This window comes from Taudactylus pleione, unplaced genomic scaffold (genome assembly GCF_031769625.1).
Source record: "Taudactylus pleione unplaced genomic scaffold, aTauple2 ptg000485l, whole genome shotgun sequence".
Classification (NCBI taxonomy): Eukaryota; Metazoa; Chordata; class Amphibia; order Anura; family Myobatrachidae; genus Taudactylus; species Taudactylus pleione.
In genome coordinates this window covers 7,556,348-7,579,260 of record NW_028284887.1, presented here as the reverse complement: position 1 = coordinate 7,579,260, position 22,913 = coordinate 7,556,348, and the positions used below count along the sequence as shown (strand labels likewise).

The 22,913-nt window shown below is 42.7% G+C and overlaps 1 protein-coding gene across 1 annotated transcript in view; it reads left to right on the top strand.

Moving 5' to 3' along the window:
• Nucleotides 1-22,241, top strand: part of AIPL1 (AIP like 1 HSP90 co-chaperone) — a 142,768-nt gene extending 120,527 nt beyond the window's left edge. The window contains exons 4-6 of the mRNA XM_088449457.1: nt 2,685-2,861; nt 11,115-11,256; nt 21,708-22,241. Coding sequence (XP_088305583.1) covers nt 2,685-2,861; nt 11,115-11,256; nt 21,708-21,910 — 522 coding nt within the window. The 3' untranslated portion in view covers nt 21,911-22,241. The remainder of the gene's footprint in view (nt 1-2,684; nt 2,862-11,114; nt 11,257-21,707) is intronic.
• Nucleotides 22,242-22,913: the final 672 nt, after the last annotated feature.

The following is a 22,913-nucleotide window of genomic DNA, read 5'->3' as shown; positions in this document are numbered from 1 at the left end:
TGGAGCGCACTTTGAGGGTTACACCACCCTTTAACAGACAGATGCACGGTTGTCGCTGCTGCTTTGAGGATGCAGGTGCAGCTACTGCGCATACATTTCACACACAAACACAGAAAAAAAGAAGATTATTTTATTTTGGTTGGAGCCCACTTGGGGGTTGCACCACCCTTTAACAGACAGACACACGCTTGTTGCTGCTGCTTTAAGGATGCAGGTGCAGCTACAGCCCACACAATTCACAAAGACAGAAAAAAAAGGATACATTTTTATTTTTTGTTGAGCGCAATTTGAGGGTTACACCATCCTTTAACGGTCAAGCCAGCCGGCCCTTTACTTATGACACAGGCGCACGCTTGGCACTACTTTGTTGATGCACGTGCGGCTACTGCGCACACAATTCACAAACACAAAAATATATATTTTTTTATTTTGTTTGGAGTGCCCTTTGGGGGTTACAGCACCCTTTAACGGACAAGCCAGCCGGCCCTTTACTTATGGGACACAGGCGCACGCTTGGCACTGCTCCTTTGTTGATGCACGTGAAGCCACAGTGCACACAATTCTCAAACACAGAAAATATTTTTTTATTTTGTTTGGAGTGCACTTTGGGGGTTACAGCACCTTTTAACGGTCAAGCCAGCCGGGCCTTTACTTATGACACAGGCGCACGCTTGGCGCTACTTTGTTGATGCACGTGCGGCTACTGCGCACACAATTCACAAGCACAGAAAAAATATTTATTTTTTTTGCACTTGGGGGGAGCACCCCTGATGGACAGAGCACCCCCTGGACAACTTTACAGCACCCCTTTAGGACTGGGACACTGCACAGGACTTTGGAGTGGACACAGTCCTTATGGACAACTGACTGCACAACACAGTCCAGCCAGCCCCTATGGACTTTGGAGGAGTGGACACAGCCCCTTTGGACAACAGCAGGACAGCACAACACAGCACAGCACAACACTACACTGCACTACACTACACTACACTACACTACACAGCCCAGCCAGTCCTAACTCCCACCCTCCCTCTGCACTGTCCACAGCTGAGTGAGAAAATGGCGCCGACGCGGGTACCTTATATAGAATCCAAAACCCGCGAGACACGGAAGGCGGGATGATGACGTTTTGCCTCGATTTCAGATCTGAGTCAGGCGGGAAAAGTCAAGCCTGACTCGGATTGGACTCGGATCGGGGGGGCTCGGGGGGGTTCGGATTTCAGAAATCCGAACCCGCTCACTGCTAATATATATGTCTCATGCCACTATAATATAAACAATCACTAAGCAAATATACCTCTCTTACTATTTAACTCTAATGCCATCTTAATAAAGGTTCAGAAATAGTATAACACATCAAAGCACTGATATTGCTCAGCAATTTGCTATATATATATATATATATATATATATATATATATATAATATATATATACAAGTGATAAATGGCGGCATTCAACGTCTTGAAAAAATTCAAACTCCGTTTAATCCATATTGGATTAAACGGAGTTTGCTTTTTTTCAAAATGTTGAGTGCCGCCATTTATTACTTGTAATTTGGGCTGCTTATCCCCTGGAGGGCACCTTCGCATTTATTATTCTTTCACTCTGACGAGTGCCGGGGCATTGTCCACTACTATATATGTATATATATTATATATATATATATATATATGTATACAGGTGCTGTGAAGTGGTCAGAAATTATGGGAATTACTAGACATGACTGTTATTGATGTTAATAATGCTAAAGGAACAAGAACAGGTCCAAGTTACATGATTTTAGCTGTTTTTATAAATTTTTTAAAAAATCCAGAACTGAACCAAAACAGTTGAGGGTGGTTTTTCCAAAACCAAATCACGAAGATGATTTAGAACCAAAACCAAAACACCTGGGTCTGCACAATTTACAGTTTTTGCAATGCTGATAATTGCTATGTGCATTGGTTTCAAGTCGTTTCCCAATGAATGCAGTATTAGTGTCTCAATAAAAAGTAATGGCTTCATTGACTTCAATGACAGTAGTTTCCTGATAGAAAGTAATGGATGCATTGTTGTTTTCATTGATGATACTATCCTCATGGAAAGTAATGGGTTTGAGTAGATAAACATTTTTCCAGGAAATACATTGCTTAGTAAAGTGGCATTAACAACAAATCAATGCATTTTAAAATGGTTGAAATGGATAAAGTTTATCTGAAGAACAAACTTTGATTTTGATAAACAGCGGTAAGCCTGAGAAATCTTTATAAATAAAATAAAAATACACTATTAATAATAGGCAAATAATGATGATATGAAGGTATGTGAAACTGCTTTGATCCTGAGCACACAATTTTGCAATGCATGAATCATGTTGCACCTGGTTACAATCAGATTTTTCTACTGATGTATTTATTATCATACTGTATATTCCTCCAAATGGTAAGGTTAATTATAATGCAAAGAGACTTTTTTAGATACTTATATAGACTAAATATTAGAGGTACTAATATATATATATATATTATATATATTAATATATAATATATATTATATATAAATAATCAGATTTGTATGACAATCTGCTGATATGCAGGTCTGTTTGTTATATCTAATAATGTGGTTTTATGATTTAACTCCATTCTCTTTCCACTTGATTGTCTAATGTCCACAGAAGTCATTCCTCTTTTGTCTCACTGACAGGTGGAATCTCCCAGCACGTATAAACGAGAGACCTGGGCACTGAGTAATGATGAAAAGCTGAAAGCTGTCCCTGTCCTACATGGGGAAGGGAACAGGCTGTTCAAGCTGGGACGCTATGAAGATGCAACCAACAAGTATAGAGAAGCAGTCATCTGCCTAAAAAATATTCAGACCAAGGTAGACTATCTAAGTAGGTGTAACTCAGACATTACACTGGAAACTGCTTCCAACCCCAGCCTTACTCCCACTCTTAGATTAAAGCACTGGGTGGCATGCTTTACAATTAAACTGGGTACACACTTTGCGATATGTCATTCCTACAACTGAGGACTGATGAAAGCTGAAAGCTGTCCCTGTCCGAAATGGGGAAGGGAACTGTTCAAGCTGGGATGCTATGAAGATGCAATCAACAAGTACAGAGAAGCAGTCATCTGTCTAAAAAACATGGGTGTATCTCGGGTTTCCGAGCACCCCTGGCAAAGAAAGGGACTGGCAGCCTCCCCCCCCATTATAAGCTGTATTTATATAATTAAAAACGTATAATAAAGATGAATATATATAAAAAAAGTACCCATCTTCACTCTGCCTAGGGGGAAGGGCACACAGACTGACGTTAGTAGCTGCCCTGTCCCAGGGTGCCCCTGCCTGCTGAGATGAGCGGTGTACACAAGTCCTGCCCCCAGTCGTCACAAACAGCACACTTAGCTGCCCAGTCTCTGTCTGTCACACTGTTAGTGTGTGTCACTCAAAAGTTGTGATCCTGGTGGACGGTGTCAGAGACTGCAACAACTTGTGTTGGGTGGCGCCCCCCTTCAGCCTGCGCCCCTGGTGAGTGCCATCCTGGCCAAGGGGTAGATACGCCCCTGCTAAAAAATATTCTGACCAAGGTAGACAATCTGAATAGGTGTGCGGTAACTCAAATAATACACTGGAAACTGCCTCCAAACCCAGCCTCACTCCCACTCTTAGAACACAGCACTGTTAAAAATGTCATTGCTACAGCTGTCGAATTACAAATCGCTAAGTGCATCAGCCAGTGTATACAAACGATATGTCTGTGAATGACCGTGTTCAAAGACATACTGGCCATGCAGCAGATATATCTGTACATCTGCCTGTCAGGCATGTATTAAGAGGAAGGAGCCCTGGACGGTGAGTGAACATGGGCCCCCTCCTCTCTCTCAGGCTGCTGTCAGCGAACTGACAGCAGCAGTAGACTTCAGGCACTAGAATGGGCCCGGAGTCTAACGCGCATGTGCAAGACCCCAGGAAAATGGGCGTGGTGGCCATTTTTCAGGCATTTTCAGCAGCTCTACTCTGTGGGACATGGGTAAGTATGAAAAAAATGTATGGGTGCAGGGTGTGCAGTGTGGTCCCCCTGTACCCAGAGACCCATGTTCACTGCACACCCTACACCCATTATAAATACGCCCCTGCTGCCTTTGTGTACAGGCGACCCACCGACCAACCTACCCATACACTGGGCAGCAAAATTTACATGCCATCCAGTTGTGATATCTGGCCAGAAATATTGACTTGTAAGTGTGTATAGCTTACCAAATTGACCACTGGGTAGGCAGGACAGCCGCTCGGCCAGGTTTGTACCCAGCATTAGAAGACTATCAGAATCAGTTGGTTTATAAGGGTTAATCATTCAATACTGCACTGTGGGCTTGATTCATTAAAGATCGCTATTGCGATCACTGCTCCGTAATCGCACGCAGGTCTGCTGCGAAAATATGCTAATAAATGTAATCGCAATGCCGTTGCAGTGCCAGCATAGAGACGCCTACTGCCTCCCACTACTGCTATCTCACATCCGTAACACCTTACAAACCTCCATAAACATTGGTAACATCGAGTACCATCGGCCCCTCACGCAGAATTACAGCAGCATTGCCCTTACTTACAAATTTCTAACCTCGTTGCACGAAGTGGGCTCTAAAGCTGCGTATGCAATCGCAATGGCTAATTTATGCACGCCCAGGCAACGGCAGTCAAACGGACAGACACACCTGTGTTTCTCCGACCACTACCCTATCACCACCCCAAATGCTCACTGCCTGTCAATCACTCTCTGATGGCTCTCTGTGGTCTGTTTGATCGCAGTGCGATCGCAGTGGTGCCCTCGTGCACATGCGCGCTGCCATAAATACGCATGCACAGTATGCAACAATCTGCCGTCTGCGGATAGTTTAGCAATAGCGATCCTTAATGAATCAGGCCCTGCATCATTTACTCTATGTTTATGCTTACATGGTGGCAGTATTACCAAACTGTGTCATTTGCTGATATCAGGTGATTTATTAAATGTTAGAAATTGCAGAACCTAGTAGCGCAGACCCATCCCCCCTATTTCTATTCACAGAATCATGTAGTGTATTTTCAATTAGCATTGCCTGGTTTCTCATAGTCTTTACTTTCCTAAATTTCTTCTCCAGACTATATGACTACATGATATTTACCCTGTAACCACAGTGCATGGCTGATAGATAGTATATTACTCATCACACTGCAGAGATCACCGATTCCTGCCTAGAAGTACTCTTCCGGCATTTGATAAGTTGCTCTGATAGCAAGGAGAAATGGAGGTAATAAAAAATACCTGAAGATTCGATATACCATGCTTATATGGTTTGCGTAGGCAGTTAAATATGAGTTTTTCCCATATTCTATATCTATATTCAGGGTATTGACACAATACTTTTAAAACCAATGAGGGTCTTTTACAAATGGATGTATTGAGAGGATTTAAAAATGAATTCTTTATATTTTTGTGACATTATTTTGAGACCACTGTGCACTTTTGTGTCTACTAGAGTTTGACTACATAAGACTTTTCGGGTCAAGATGGCAGCTACTATAGAACAAACAAACTTTCTCATGATGATGGGTGAAGCAGGCTTTTGCTATGCTGCATGCTGTTCTGGAAATGTTCCGCATCTGTTTTACTTTCGATGGTGGGAGGTTGATGTTTTGTGCCTTTATATTTTATACTGACATCAATTTCCTGGCCATTGAGACTTTCGGCAGGTCCAGGTGTTGTGGGAGGGCATAGTCAAGGCTACACCCCCCTTGTATGCATTACTAAGGTCCGTGCTGCCGCAAAACATTGGGGGCCTTGATTGCAGCATTGCAGGGGGTGTCATCAAGCCTCCCCTACACTCCAGGGACCCTACAGAGGTCTGGGTAATCTGCACCCTCCCTCACCCTTCTTGTGCTCTGTCAATGTTTTCCTTCATCTTGAGGAAAAATTTGACTAGTGAGCACATAAAAGACTGCTGTAAATGGCATCCTAGTCTCAGGAGTCAATGTTTCCATCTAAGGACATTGATGGTTGAAAACGGGTCATTCCCCTGTTTTCCTGCTGTGTTAATGGCACAATCCGGGTCATAATGACCCGAGTCATGTCACCTGATTGGCCGGCTTCAGTGGCGCTTGGAGATGTCATCATCTCCAAGCGTCCACATCAACCAGGGTTGGGCTGAGAAGCACGGAGCAGTGCAACCCACACGCCCTCCCTGTTTCTGGACAACTGCAGAGTGAGGTAAAAGGGTCAGGGAGGGAGGGGAAGAAGCGCTGCTCACCTGCACTGGAAGAGGCGGGTCAGTGCTCCCCCGACTCCGGTGTGAACGGTGCCAACCCGGGCATAGGGGTCTGTCCTGGGTCTGATCCAGGTTGGAAATGTGTTCCAAATCCCGGGTGACACCCAGGACTTTGGCATAAAAGGGGTATTAACATGTACCTACCCCTCAGAAGAGCAAAATTGGGTATTTGAGAGGGCGGACTGAAATCACTAGGCCCTCTCTAAAATTTTATTTTATGAGGCCTGGTAATAAGGTGTGTATATGCAGTGGTGTCAATGTTCACCACTCTACTTAGTTTATCCTGGTTATCCCTGTTTTCCACTGGAATGCATCACAGAATCTAATATGCAGAACACATTTTTGATTCATATACAGTATGTAGAACATACATAATGGGTATACATAGAATTTTGAGTAAAACACATTTTCCCATCTTTCAATGAATGATATACACATATTAATTTTGGTAACCCCTAAAACCTATTGCAGTAATTTATTAAGTTAGTAAAATGATTGATATTTACACATTACACATATGAGGAACGGTTTTGTTGCTGAACCAATATTAAGTAGTGTAAGCATTTAATAGAACTACAGTAATTAGAACTAATTATGTTGCTTAGTTGGTTGTAACCATATTTTGTGGGCTAAAGCAATATTCATGAGAATGAAACCTCTCAATTCTCTGAGTGCTGCACTGGTGTCTCTGAACTGCATGGTGTAGTTCACCAATATTACCTTGCCTATTGGGGCTTATATTTAGTTGGACAGAATTTGCACCTCTAGACTGATATGTAATTTGAAGGTGATATGCTAGGGGTGAAATCCCCTTGAGATCATGCTTTCAAAATGTACTCTTTTATCACAGCATTGCATAAAGAGTTAGGATCTCGATGGCCAATCAGATCCGAGATTATTATACATCTCTATATAATCTTACTTCCAATCTCGCTGAGATCCGTCAATACTTAGTGTCCTGTTATCTGCCTAAGTTGACCGCGTCACATCTGATCTAGCTTAATACCTCCATCTCTGATGAAGAAATCACAGCAGCTATAAAACAACTTCGTAGATCAGCTGCTCCTGGTCTGGATGGGTTTTCTGCACTCTATTATAAAAAAAATCACAGAGCCTTTAATTCCTATACTCAAATTACTCTTTAATTCACTTCTAGAGTGCGAGTCACTCGATGCAGCCATCACCAGGGCCAACATAGTAGTTATCCCAAAACCAGATCGTGACCCCCTATAGATGAAGAATTATAGGCCAATTTAACTTTTTAACATCAATTTAAAACTATTTACTAAAATATTACCTAATAGATTAGCTCCTATATTGCCTCACTTGTTTCACCCAGACCAAGTGGGCCTTATTCCAAACAGGCAGGCCTCTGACAACACGAGACAACTAATAAAATCTTATTCATCTTGCTCAGGTCAGATCCATATCGACCCTGGTGGTGGCTCTCTATGCGGAAAAGGCTTTTGATAGAGTGGCATGGCCATTCATCCAGCAGACCTTATCAATATGGAATTCAAAGGAACTTTATCAAATGATTATTCTCGCTTTATCATAATCCATCAGGCTCCATCCTAGTAAATGGCCTTTCTTCCGATTCCTTCCCTATCTGTAATGGTACACATAAGGGGTGCCTCCTCTCCCCGCTACTATTTGCTTTAGTGATGGAACTTCTAGCTGCCAAGATCAGACTCAGCAATAGTGTCTCCGGTATTTCTGTTGGTGACTTAGAGCATAAAATTGCTCTGTATGCGTACAACGTGTTCTTGACCTTGATCGACCCCCATTCCTCCCTTCCGAATTTTTTTTCTGAAATTGCTACATATAGTCAGCTTTCCAATTATAAAATCAACTCAGATAAAACAGAAATTTTGGATCTCCAGGTTCCCCCTGCTGAACATTGCTTATTACACTCCACTTTCCCCTTTAGATGGCAGTATGATAGGCTCAAATACCTGGGAGTCTATCTTACCAAATCATACCCCACTCTCTATGCAGATAACTTTCCGAGATTATTCTCTTCCATTAAATTTGACCTTTCCACCTGGAATAAACAATTTATTTATTGGACAGGTTGTATGGCTGCGGTCAAAATGAACATATTACCTAGACTATTATACTTATGGCAGACACTTCCGATCCATATCCCTATGAAGGTTCTAAGAAATCTTCAAATAGAGATCTCACATTTTATTTGGGCGGGTAAACGGCTCAGGGTTAAAATGTGCTTATTGCAAAAGCATCGCAACTGGGTGCCCCCGACCTCATCAAATACTACCGAGCAACCCAGCTAACACCATGTGTTCTTTGGCATGCTCCCCCTAATCAAAAAGTATGGACGGCTATTGAAGCTCATGTTCTCTTGGTATACTCCCCCCCAACAGTCTCCTCTGGTGTTCTCCCCGTAATCGACAATCTACTATCACAATACTACCTACTATACGCTATACACTCTCTACATGGGACCTCTACTCTCATCTATACCATCTCCATTCCTCCCACCCGCTCCTAACCCCACTGTGGAACAATCCAGACTTTGCTCCTAGTACGAATCATTGTTCATTTCATCACTGGACTAAATACAATATCCTTTTTCCATTCGATGTTGCTCCCCTGCATACTTTCCCAGAATTTGCAGATCTTCAATCTCAATTCTCACTTCCTCATACAATATTTTACCAATTCCTTCAAATCCGCCACTTTTATCATACTCTTAAAAAATAATTTACGGTTACTGAGAAGACGCCCATAGAGTCACTCTGCCAACATCACCATTCCACTAGAGTCTTATATCCACAATATATCAGATACTTCTTTCCTATAACCAGCCTCAGAAGGAAGCCCATGAAGTGGCCTGGGACAGTGATGTAGTTGAGACTCTGACTCCCGAGGAGTGGATATTTGGACCGAAAATTGCTAAAAGTTCAATCTCAGTATGAATTAAGGAAAATTCTTATAAACTATATTATCGATGGTATTTAGTTCCTGCTTGCTTACATTCAATATACAGTATCCTTCTGACCTTTGTTGGAGACTGTGCAGACAGAGAGGAACCCTGCTGCATATTTGGTGGTCGTGCCCTCATGTTCAAAAATATTGGCTACAAATTCCCAAGTTAATTTTGGGATGTAGTTGGTATTCAAATTGCAAACACTCATTTATATACCCTGCTTTCTCGCAGTATCCAGTTTACAGCATGGGGACTTCCGGGTTTCTCAGCGCTTGGAGATGATGTCATCTCCAAACACAGGGAGAAGTGTTCCACTGCACCCATGTGCAGTGTGAATGGTGATGATCCGGTAATAATCTGGATTGGTGCCACAGTAAAAGAGGGGTTTGTCCTGGGTCTGGCCCATTTTGGAACTGTGGCCCTGATTCAGAGCCGGACGCTCTGACTGAGCACTCGCTCTGAATCAGGGCCATCCTTCTTAATTTTAGAGCGGCCTCCTGGCCGCTCGCATAGCTGTGACCAAGACCATCGCGACCATCGGGCTTGTGACGAGACCCTTGTGGTAGGGTCTCATTGCCGCAAGCCCTGGAGTGCTTTCGGCTCTATCAGAGCCGAAGGCACTCCCACTGACATCACTTGTGATTTCAGTGGGGCCGGCCCCAGATGGTAGGCGTTCCCATAGGAACGCCTCCGTCTGGGCAGCCACGCCCCCGACACGCCCACCGAAGGGGGCGTGCTGTCACTCACCATCGACAGGACACACCCTTTGGTACGAGACCCATAGCGGCGGGATGGCCATCGCTATCTGGGTCTCGCACATGCGCACGATGGAGCCGGGTCCGTCGTGTGCATGCGCACTGGGCCAACATTAACCCGCTTGCGAGCACTCAGCGCTCGCGAGCGGGTCTGAATCAGGCCCAGTGCTCCAAATCTCGGGTCTGATCCAGGACTTACAGTTGGAAAAGCAGTATTAGACTCAAACTACATTGAGTTTGAGTCTGATGCAGCATGAGCCCCATAATGTATAAAGATAAAATTAGATTGATTTATTTATTTATTTTTATTTCAACACTCCTCAGTCATCTGAGTCCTTTACCACTTGATTATCATTCCGATCCACCGACATTCTGTGGATCTGGCCAATATGACATAATGTATGCCTGGATTACTGACATGGGCTTGTAAGCCAAATGATTGTTTCAAAAGAAATTAAGTTAAAAAGAAACAGATACCCCAATTGAATAGGAGACCTATATACAATAGAAACGAAGGAACTGTTTCAGAGGTGGATGCAGTGCTGATGTTTGTGCAGTTGTCCAATGTTTTTTGAACTAGGCATGAATCTGAGTCACACCACAGAGAGAGGCAAGGCATTCCTGGGAGGTAACTGGGGGTTGACTAATCAGACTCAGGTGTGCATGTTTGCCATTTTCAGACGGATATTCAGCAACCATAGGGCTTCTGAAATGTCCGATAGTGCGTCCAATGATACAACTTTTTATGCAAAGCGGCAGATTAGAGCCACATCTGGTGGGTATGTCTGTACAAATCCCATTGGCTGCGGCATTAACATAAAGATGCAATCACAGCATTAGCTCTGAATCAAGCCCTAAGTTTGCAGAAAACTTATATACTGCACATATTGTACATTCATGAGGACAGATAAGAGCTACTAGCTTGGCAAGCAGTTGCAAGGTATTGATTTAGCTTTGCTGATCTTAAAATGCCTCAGGAGGTCACAAACTCTTACAAAATACTTCACAAGTTATCATTAGGTGCCAAAAGGATGAAATTTATAGTAGTACAGAGAAAGCTCTGACAAGTCCTGATTTATAATCATTACAGCTTCCCTGACATACTGGTTTCTACTTTCAGGAGAAGCCCTGGGAGGTGCCTTGGATGAAACTGGAAAAGATGATCAATACTTTGATTCTGAACTACTGCCAGTGCCTGCTTCGCATGGAGGAGTATTATGAAGTTCTGGAACACACAACCGACCTAATCCAGCACCACCCAGGTAATGAGACTGGTGTATACCTCCAATTAGCAGAAAGCAGTCCACTCTCTCCCAAAGACACATGTACTGTATACACTGAAAATACTGTCTTGGGATGATTCCTAGGGTATGTTAATGTTATCAGTGGAAGGCAGTAGTATCTATTATCAGGGTGGGACTGGCCCACAGGGGTACAGGAAAAATCCCTGATGGGCCGTGCTCCCTGAGGGCCCACTCTCTCCTCTAGGGCAATTAATTGGTGGAGCAGGACCACTGCTGAACATGGGTGCTTAGTCCGCTTCTATAGAAACTACACTATAGTCAAAACTATGGAGTAAAAAGTGTATGGCAGGTGAGGCACTGCCTCCCCTGTCTACCTTTTCCACACATCCCTGATCAAAACACACCAAATTTCCAGCACTATATACTGCTGCACATTTGTATAATGCCCACATGAACCCTCGGGTACATACAGTTTATGTATCTGTAAATCTGGCTAAAGAGGAGGGGGCCCAGATGAAGACTGCACATGGGCCCCCTCCTCTGTTAATACACCCCTGTATGTATCTTTATGGGCAAGCAGATATAAGTGACAGGGAGCCGAATTCAATTCAGCATTTATTGAGCCTGTACCAGCATTCAATGTCAGGGTCACTTAATTACTAGGAGACAAAAGACAAAGAGCACCGGTGGCATGGGTAGTGTTGGAGATCGATCATGAATAAGGAGGGGCCTGTAGGGGAGAGCTTACAGTACAGAGCACCAGGTCAAGGGAGGAGAGAAAAGCGAAGATTTAATAGTAGGGTTGGAAGACTTTAGGAAAAGCTGGCAAGACTGCCAGAAAGTCTGACTTAGGGAAGTGGAAGAATAATAAGGACAGGTGGAGAACTTGGCTAAAGCAACCACTCAGCTTCTAGCTATCATTTATCAAGTACATTCTATAAATTGATATGTATAAGCTGATTGGTTGCTATCTGCAATTTCTCCAATAGTCCACTGTAGAAGATTTGATGAGTTTCAGTGCAGGGAGTGGAGTGGGAGATGTCTTGGAGGCAGGCATGAGAGGAGGTAAGAAGGTGAGGCAGCAACAGAGTAAGGGGTCTATGTACTAAGCCTTGGAGAGAGATACAGTGGACGGAGATAAAGTACCAACCCATCAGCTCATGTCACTTTACAGGCTGTTTGAAAAATGACAGTTAGGAGCTGATTGGTTGGTACTTTATCTCCATCCACATTATCTCTCTTCAAGGCTCAGTACACAGACCTCTAAGTGTGAAGGAGGCTGGAGGGAGTGTGGACAGAAATTAGATTGGAAATTAGAGCCAAAATGAGGTGGTGATAACGGGCAATTGGCTTGATAAGTAGAGACCATACGTGACCTCCATGGCCCATTAAGATCCTATTAAAAATTATAAGTTGTGCATTGGAATGATTCACCTACCTCTAACAAGGGCCATTTTTCAGTAGACCATGCCCCATTCACCTGGCACAGACCTGGACTGTTTCTGAATAAACAGGACTATTGGCAGCAATGCAAATACATCACAAAAAAAGGGAGCCAACATGGGGCAACCACTGTGTAAGTATTTTGATACAAAATATTGCAAGAACAAACTGGTATCCAGGGAAAGACAGTGCACAGCGCCACCGTCATTTCTAATCTGGGTCTCTCCACGAGCCAATTGGTGCTTGTGGACCGGCAGCCAATCAGGAGCCGCCACTGTGGCCACTCCTGATTGGCTGCCTGTTCATGAGTTCCAATTGACTCACGTCAGCCCCAGATTAGAAATGTTGGCGGCACTGTTCTCTCCATGGTTTTCAGTTTGTGCTTGGAATATTTTGCAAGAACAAACCTCTTTGCTGCTGATGGCGAGCAGCTGGCGGCACAGCAGGGCTCAGTGCTCGAAGGAAGTGCCATACCATTGTATACCGGTACACTTTGAGCACTGGGAGGGATTTATACCAGCCCCATCCTGGGTGCAAAACAACCATATGAAGCAGATGTCCGCTCGCACACTGCGAAACAGCACTGAAGTTGACCATGACACTCCCATGAGACGGGTCAGTTCCTTGCGAGTGCATGGTGGTCACCCAGTTACTGCCCAGAAACATACATTACATGGATAATTTGGTCCACCGACAGATCAATCCATATGCACCAGCAAATTACGTCCGCGTGTTCAAGTCTGAATTGGCGCATGCGCAGTCGCTGATTTTTCTCTTTGATGCATGAACAGTAAGCTCAAATCTGCGCTATTCGCCAATGCCTGACTCAGGATCATCCTATAGATGTCCCATGTTTTTATTTTAATATTGTGGCAGTCGCCTCTGAGGTTCCACGTTGATTGTTTAAGGAGATCCATGTGAAACTGATGAAAAACACGAAATAATAAACTCCATATTGCATGAAAAAAAATCTGTTGTCCATAAAGATGTACGGTACGTTGCAGATCCATGACCTACATAGAACCACCGAGCTCAGCCGGCTAATTCACCATAAACATATAACACTGTGATATACTATAAATAAAGAGAATCATTAATAGCTGTTAGTCATGTATCTTTATCCAAGCTGGGCTTAGCAAATAGATCTCTCAGCATAAAAACAACAACAACAACAACAACAACAACAACAACAACAACAACAACAACAACCTTAAGGGGTTGTAAACATCTAAAAATAAATATAGAGAAAACATCCATTTCTTTAAACATTATTATTACTTTGTGCCATATGTAACAGTAGAAAATAACATGTGTTAGCTAGAAAACAGTGTGCTAACCATCAATGCTGTCTGTTATTTGCCACTGTTCTTGGATCGTAGCCAGTGTAAAGATAAGATTATAGAGAGAGATGCTGCACAATGACTGTAGATGAGGGAAGAGCGGTGTGTGTGCTCTTTCTCTTTAATTTCCTTGCAAAGGTCAGAGGCTGGCACTGTTTGTATTTCCACTTGGCTTGGTTTCAGACCATAATCCAGGGCAGGATTCTACACATTTAGTGCTAGCATTTCTCACTTCTAATTCTTTGCAGCCTCATATTTGTACTGTGTATTTTTTTCACCTTTGTAGCGGGAGCAATGTGCCCTTCCAGGGTACTCTGTCTCTCTCACTGCAGTTTTTCCTGTATAGCCAATTTCAATTAATTAGATCTCTCCGGAAAATTTGATCCTAAACACCCAAACAAAACCTGACACAGCAGAACATGGTGGCCAGTGGCTGATCCGAACGGCTGCATGACCTCTTGTTTCTCTTTTAAGAACGCAAAACAATGTGTTATATTGCTGTGTGTCCGAGTTCATATCATTTGTATCTTAGCTCTCACTACTAGCATACAAGGCTGAAGTTGAATCAAAGAAGTACAGTAGCCACATACAAAATTCAATTTTAAGGGGAAAAAATGCATATTAATATTGACAGATTGTGTTGTAAAAATAGATCTGCTTAAGGCATGTAAACTATTTTTATTATTTATAAAATCACTGATTGGAGTTATGATCCCCTTCTGCAGTATGTTGCTATTTTCTGTAATTATGCAACGCATTTTGTCCAAACATGGCTATATACAGTCTGATCTGGCTGCTTGGCCCATGGCTTTATCTCTGGCAGGTTTGGCCGTACATGGGTTTGTTGTCAAAGCAACAACAATTTGACTGTTTGGTACTCGGATCAAATGTTTGAATCCGACAGGAGTTTATAAGTTGTAACAATGAGATCACTTTTTTCCAGATTTCTTCCATTGTGTTCTCCATTTCTCCCTTCATTCTCTCCTATTGCAACATTTTATATTGCCATTTATATTTCTTCATATTCCTGTAGGCCTAGCTCCCTACATGAATTACAGTGAACCTCATTCACCACAAATATTTCTCCATCAAAGTGTAAATGAACTGGGTGACAATTGCGATCGCAGCTCTGTAATCGCACGCAGTGCAGCTGCAAAAATAAGCTAATGCCTACCACATCTCAGCCAGCACAGAGACGCCCACTGCTGCTTTCTCACATCAGTAATACCTCGCAGTCCTGCGTATACATCGGTAACATCAAAGCACATCAGCCCGTCACGCACAATTACAGCAGCTCTTACCCGTCGCAGAAACTGCAAATCTCGTTGCACACAGCGAGTCCTCATTCTGCGTAGGCAGTGGCTAATTTATGCACGCACATGCAACGGTGGGCAAACAGACAGGCGCGCCTGCGTTTCTGCAACCACTCCCCTAGCACCACCTGGAATCTTGCTGTGTGCCTACCACACAGCAAGGTAAAAAAGAGAAATGCTTGATAAAATGTACCATCCGCACCCCTTTATTAATAATCTCTTTCTGTAAAATGCAGTTTTATTACGTTTGCTGCTCTCTAAACATTGGTAAATGCTCCTCACTTTGTATGGAACTTATTCAATCCACCCAACTACTCCCATCACCTGGTGCGACATTCCATAACCTCATTGATATGCCAACATACTCTGTGTGCTCAGGCTGAATTCTAGAAGCATTTGCTCAAATCGAGGCACATACAGTACAGTAGCACAATTAAATAGGATTATGTGCTGTCATTTGACCATTTTACTCTTCATAAATTAAACTTTGTGTATGCAGTTGTATGAAAGTTTGAGCAGGTGTTCCTAGCACCAGCCAGAGGTCTTATATGAGAGGGGTATGAATTAGGTGATAACCCTTAGCAGAGCTGGGCTGTACCATCAATCAGAATATTATCTGACCCCCAGGCAGGTTGTACTTTAATGTTTTTAGAGCGGTTGTTTGCCTGCAGCCACACACTACCTCGATATACCCAGCTGCGGAGAGACAGGCAAAGGATCCTTTCTGGCCTGTTTTAAACACAAATAGAATGACCATGCAGCATTCTCTGCCATCTTCTCAGCTATGCAGTGGGTGACTGTTTGGGAAGGCAACCTAGTGTGGCAAAGCCTACTTCAGCAGTGTGGCAAATGCAGCATCTATAGGTCACACCCCTTCTTCATACCACCCCCACCCCCTCTTCATGGTAAAACTCCCTCCTTATGCCCAACCCAACAATTCTAATGGTGGTCCCCAAAACTGCACCGTCTCAGTGTATGTAATAGCTGTTGAAAATATGTGTGTACTGACTTGAGGATTTGCACACACCAGCGGATGTCCTAGGCTTACTGAATGCAATGTTTGCTAATTCCTCATCATACCTTTTTAGGTGGCTTACCAATATTTGATCTAGCAGAAGATATTTTCTGTGACTGAACGTCCACACTGATAGTGTCTGATTCATTTGTATCTTCAGCTGCTTACATGGCCAGTGACACGCACTTATTTTGCACATCAACCTCCAATTTTTATATAAATTGTGCTGATTCTTTGACTATGACATCTCTAGACCTGACAAGCTATTTGGTACTTGAATTCCATAATATGTAGCCATTGCTTTCATGGCAATAGCCAAGCATGTTGCACTTTACTGATCTTGAAACCAGCTTCCTTCTACTTTTCTTTGGTACATGCACATAAGCAATAAGTGCTGATTTATTTCACACTTGGTTTTCTCTTTGACCACGCAGTGTTATATCCTTTAGCACAAATGTATGAGAACAGTTTTTGAGATAAACTGCTGTGAAAACCTTTCTTTCTCCACAAGTATATGTTTTGCTTAGGAGAAGAGGCAATGGACAATTGAATTTCTATTTCATATTTCTCAAGACTTGTCCCACCTCTCTGTTTAGGTATTCTCCTCCATTATCAAATATCAGTGTCTGTGACTGGTTTGATTCTCAACAAGTCTCTTGTGGTCTGCAATCTTCTTTGCTACTTTATTTCACACACATCTGAATCCACTATATCAAGTATTTTGGTACCTCTACTTGCTGATTTGGAAAATGGCTTATGAATTTGTTTACCTAATATACAACTTTTACATACGGGTTTCTCTGCGTCAGTCACTAGTCACTGACATTCCTGTGGCCATACCATTCTGCAGCTTTTGAACACTGTTATATCCAAGGTGACCAAATCTTCTGTGGCAGAGTTCCAGTGACTGTGACTCAGTTGTCATCATCACATAACATGGCATATGCATGATACTGCAGGGCTCACAGCTCTGGAGTTTCAAGTCTCTGCTTACATAGTTTTTGATGCAGATAATTAGCTATGCTGTCAACTTTCTAGGCTGTGAGCATAGGCAGGGACATCAAGAAGGAGTTTGATGGCTATAAAGTACCTGGGCCCAGACCAATTTGCAGGTATGTCAGGGGCTTGACAGGGAAGTGCAGCTATACCCACAACATGGTGTTACGATGCTTCAAGGATAGCAACTTGAATTGTAAAAAGACTGTAGCCTCTACTCACCAAGCCACTCCTCCACTCAAACTGGGGAAAATCTCTCTTGGGGACACTGAGCCAGGAAAAGCAGATCCAGGAAAATACGTGTATTCTGGGAACCAATCCTAGTCATTTTGATAGTTGGGGGACAGGTAGTTTAGCATCACTTTTTTTATAGTGAACTTCTGCCAATAAAGTTTTACTTATAAGGGCATCTTTGCATAGATTATTAAAAAAAGCCGTCTATTTTCTTTGCTGGGTATTATTATTTTTCTGTATATATACAGTATATACATATATAATTCTATATATATTAATAAAACAACATTTTCACAAAGCTTTTTTGTTCCTTGTTCCACTGGTAATTGTAAAGCTGTAAGTGTATTACAACCAAAGATTAGCTCCTGAGCTGGGAGATTAACGCTACTTGAAAGCCAGAGGATTTGAAGGACACAGATTCAAAGAAAATTGCCCAATTTACAGATCCAATATTTCATATATCACATCTTGAAATCATGCAGTGTACATAACAGCCTATGAGAAGCACTCTCTAAATCTCCAAGTGTAATTAATTTGATGTACTGTACTGTAGCTCTTTATATTGAAACAAATGGTTCTCTGAATGACTCAAAGGTTTTTCTCCCTTTCTTCAGATAAAAATAATAATTGTCACTCAGGCGGGATTAATATTAAATCTGCTCCAGAAAAAAATTCATTTAGTAGGTCATACTAAATTATATATACAATAGCAAAGGAAATACTTTTAAAGGAAACACCTTCATGTACAACATGTTATCCATTTAATTACTGTATCTACATTTTTCTCTCACAAAAGAAACTCAGTCATCTTCAAATTATTACAGTGCTTGCTGAATCTTCATCCCCTCCCTGCTTTACATGTAATAGGCCTCATTCAGAATTGTGCAAACATTTGTGATCCAAATGTACATTTTCAAATTCTAGCTGTAAAATTGTGCTCTTGCATCTGTATTGTGTGTTGTTTGCATCGTACAGTAAGGTAAAGTACGTGTAACTCAAAATACAAGGTAAGAATGCAGCTGTGTTCTGGACATTCCAGTTATCATAAGCAACTTGAAGGATGTGGTTATCTTATCGACAGTTAAAATGGTGACAAGCAGAAGGGGGATAGCAGTATGTTGAACCCGATATGCCAGCTGCTTTACAAGTTTAAAGCCAAGGCGATCAAGATGCTGCAAAGCACTGTACTAGCATGCCAGCATACTGGGTTCAATATATAAATGGCCACCTTCTGCTGGTCGACATTTTAACTGTTGATTAGCCATACTGATCACCTACTTGAAGCAAGAGTGAGTTCCGATGAAATGTCGCAATCAGCAGCAGGCTGAACCAACTTGGGCTGGTCCCACTACAGCAGTGACGTGCGGTCAGGTGAGGCAGATGAGGCAGAGCCTTTCCTGTCATACTTAGGTATACTCCACAGGTTTACTATAAAAATTATTAGGAAAATGAAAATGTAAAGAAGATATTATAAATATCTTCTTTGTATTATTCTAATAATTTTTATAGTCAAAACTCTGGAGTATAAAGTGTATGGCAGGTGAGGCACTGCCTCCCCTGTCTACCTTTTCTGCACATCCCTGATCAAAACTCAGGAAATTTCCAGCACTATATACTGCTGCACCTTTGTATAATGCCCACATGAACCCTCGGATTCATATATGTATCTGTAAATCTGGCTCTGATACTAGCTAGTGCCTCCCCAGCCATTTACCTTACCGCACGTCACTGCACATTTATAACAGTGATACCCGCAGTGGTAGTCTAAGAATATTTTGGAAGCAGGCATACCTGGAGGCAAGGTCTTTCTATAGTAGGCGGCATCTCTAGGATGTATGCTAAACATATGTGTCCATGCCCTTACTGTACTTCATTTGCAACAGATTGAGCCTCTGACCTAACTCACACAAAGCCCCCAGTTCTACATTGTTTTGTAGCACATGTGCAATTATTAAATCAAACAAAATGTATGCTTCCAAGTGAGATGTATAACTCTAAATGAGGCACGCTGTCTGTAGCATGATAAATATGATAACAGAAAAGTAGCAAGAGAGGCAGTGGTGCAAGTAAAATAAATCTCTTAATAGTACTCTGTGCGCTCAGTGAATGCACATGCATGCAAAATGGGCATGGACAAGTGTCACGTGTCTGCGTGACATGCCTTTGTTTCTTGCCACTGTGGGGCATGCCCAGTGCTCTGGGAGCTGCTGGGCTGCCCACAGTCACTCACGGGCCAGCCCAGCCATGGGGTTCATCCCATCCGGTAACTCATGAGCCGTCCCGTGCGCCAGGGTCCATCTCACCGCCAAGCGCTGTTACTCAGCGATAGAGGCATGCAGCTAACGGCGGTTGTAAGATGGTCAGGCGGTACAGCGTACCGGCTACTAATTTCTTAATAGTATGCCATACCGGCCCATGTCACCTTATTTCCACTACTGCGGAGAGGTAGCAATGTAAGTAAGCAAACATTTACAAGCATATAAAGAAGCAAAACTAATATTTGCATGAAATAAAACCGGTTATATATTTGTCCATTGCCTAAAAGTGGAATAGTGAGTCTCATTCAGAGCCGCTCGTAAGCGGGCGTTCGCTCATTCCGAACAATGTTTGCACATCTGCGCATGTGTACGGATTGTAATACGCATACGCGAACCAGTCAGTGCGGCCGAAAATCGTGTGCTCGCTAAATAGCGAATGCCTGCTATTTTGAGTGACAGAGTGAGGAGTATGTGGTTGGTAACAGGGGAAGGTGCTTGAAAACGGGGAGTGGAGATCAGAACGCAGGCGTGCCTAAAGGTCAAAACGGGCATTTTAAGGGTGTGCATAATTAATACAGCAGCGTCATTGCCCACGTCACTTGTTTTTTTTTTAAGTCAGAACTGCTCGCAACATTGCGGTAGGAAAAACCAACCACAAGAATAGCGAGCAGTTCAGACGCCGTTCGATGTACTCGATTAATCTAATAAATAGCGGACATGACGTATGATGCGAGCGGCCAGGGGGCGTTTATTTCAAAATTACGACCGCAAGTTTTGTTCGCTCGTTCAGACATAGAGGCGTGAACAGACCGCAAAGAGCGAACGGTTCATTTGAATAGCCACCCCTTTTTTCTGAACGAACGACCGCAAATAGCGTCCGGCTCTGAATCAGACCCAGTGCTTTAAAAGGACCTCCTTTGTGTTTATATGTGCTGTGTGCAGGAAACTACATGTGTTCTATTTCTATTGAAGGGAGCCATGAGTTGTCCTCAGTGGTCTCTTGTCCTCCTCCTATGTAAAAGTGCAAAGTACTTCTACATACAGTTGGAAATAGGGGATATGTTCAGTACGGGATGCTCGGATCCTAGTGGCCAGAATCTCGATACCAGCATCCCATCAGGTCAGTGTGCTAACCTTCCCCCTACCCCTCTACCTACCCCTAAACCTCTTTCCCTGCTGCCTAAAGCTAACCTCCCCCCTAGTGCCTAAACCTAACCTCCCCCCCACACCCTGAACCTAACCCTCCCCCTTAGTGCCTAATTCTAACCCTCCTGCTAGTGCCTAACCCTAACCCCTAACCCTTCCCCAAGTGCCTAACCCTAACCCCTAACCCTCCCCCTAGTGCCTAACCCTAACCCTTCCCCAAGTGCCTAACCCTAGACCCTAACCCTCCCCCTAGTGCCTAACTCTCTCCCTAGTGCCTAACCCTAACCCCTAACCCTTCCCAAGTGGCTAACCCTAACCCCTAACCCTCCCCCTAGTGCCTAACCCTTACATACTGTTGAGATGCTGACAATCGGGATGCCGGCGCCGGGATTCTAAACGCCGGCATCCCGACTGTCGGTATTATGGCCGCATCCCGTGGCAAGAGTTGGCACATTGAATGTTGCTTTTTTTATTTTATACTCATAGTCTAACTGGATCATGATAGGGTAGTTTCATTATAAACAATGAGGAAGTATGGGTTAACCCTGTATACATGTATATTTTTTAAGAAATGTTTTAATCAGCAAAATATCTTTGATACTGTAAAAGTGCTTCAATAATTAATGTAAGAAATTAAGTTAATGAAGAATAAATGAAAGTATTCTTAAAATAATTGACTAAAGTTTTTTTATGTAATGTAATTTGCTGACTGTCACCACCCCAGGTTTGGTGAAGGCCTATTACCTTCGGGGTAAAGCCAATGCTGAAGTCTGGAATGAAACAGAAGCAAAGAAAGATTTTGAGAAAGTGATGGAAATGGACCCAACTATGAAACGTCAAGTCAAGAAAGAAATTAGGATGCTGGAGACAAGGATGCAAGATAAGGAAGAGGAGGATAAACTGAAATACAGGAATCTCTTTCCATAGGGGGATCAACTATATCGGCTTTCTCCTAAGAATGTAATTGGCAAATAAACTAATTTCTGCACTGAGAATAGTCTGCCATCCGGACTTTGAAATTATATGAATATAGTAACTAGAAAACATTTATTTCACCTATGCAAGAACAGTTGGCCAGTTTGTTTTTCTTTTTGGAACTGTTAATTTTTTGATACTCAAGCAGCCCTTGATATCCCAGGATACTTATTACAGTATATAAACATATTAAATACCATTGTATGTAAATGTCTTGCACTGCTTGAAAAATCTACCAACATGTGTTAAACATGGATAAAATATAAATCTAATGTAATGTTATTAACATAAATACCAAAATATAAAGAATATAAAAAATGTGATGTAAACTGTGCCCTTCTTCCTGCTATGCTTCCTTTGAAAAATCCTTATTGGTTGTTGTGTGGGATGTTTTAAGGGCCTGTTTCAGCTCTGCATACAAAAGCCATCGCAGCTGTGAAATTGTGAAAATATGCTAATGACTCACTTGCCATCCCGTGCTTAGAGACACCCACTAAAGGCCTCTCACATCCGCTGCTCACGCACAAAACCGTAAACATAGAAAATATCTAATGCACATCCGGCAGTCATCAGCCTTCTGAGCATAGATGAAACTAGACATTTATTAATGGGTGGTTCAAGTTCCAACCCCTTGCCAGAACTTATGTTACCTTCAGTGGTGCAAGTAGAAAAAAATTGTTAGAGATACTGTATGCGTGCCCTAAAAAATAGGAGTGGTCATGAGGGCTGTCATCATGACACTCCACCCATTTCTCATCACTATGGGAGCATTCCTCTATATTCGGTTCCAAATACACCTTACCTATATGGTGGTTCACTGCAACGTGGAACCTCTGAAGAATCTGATCCTCTCTGGGCAGAAGGTGTCTTCAATTGGTATCCAATATTCATGTAGGAGATCGCATGGTCCAGAAGATGCCTGTTTGTGTAAGAATGTAACCAATGTCATTATCAT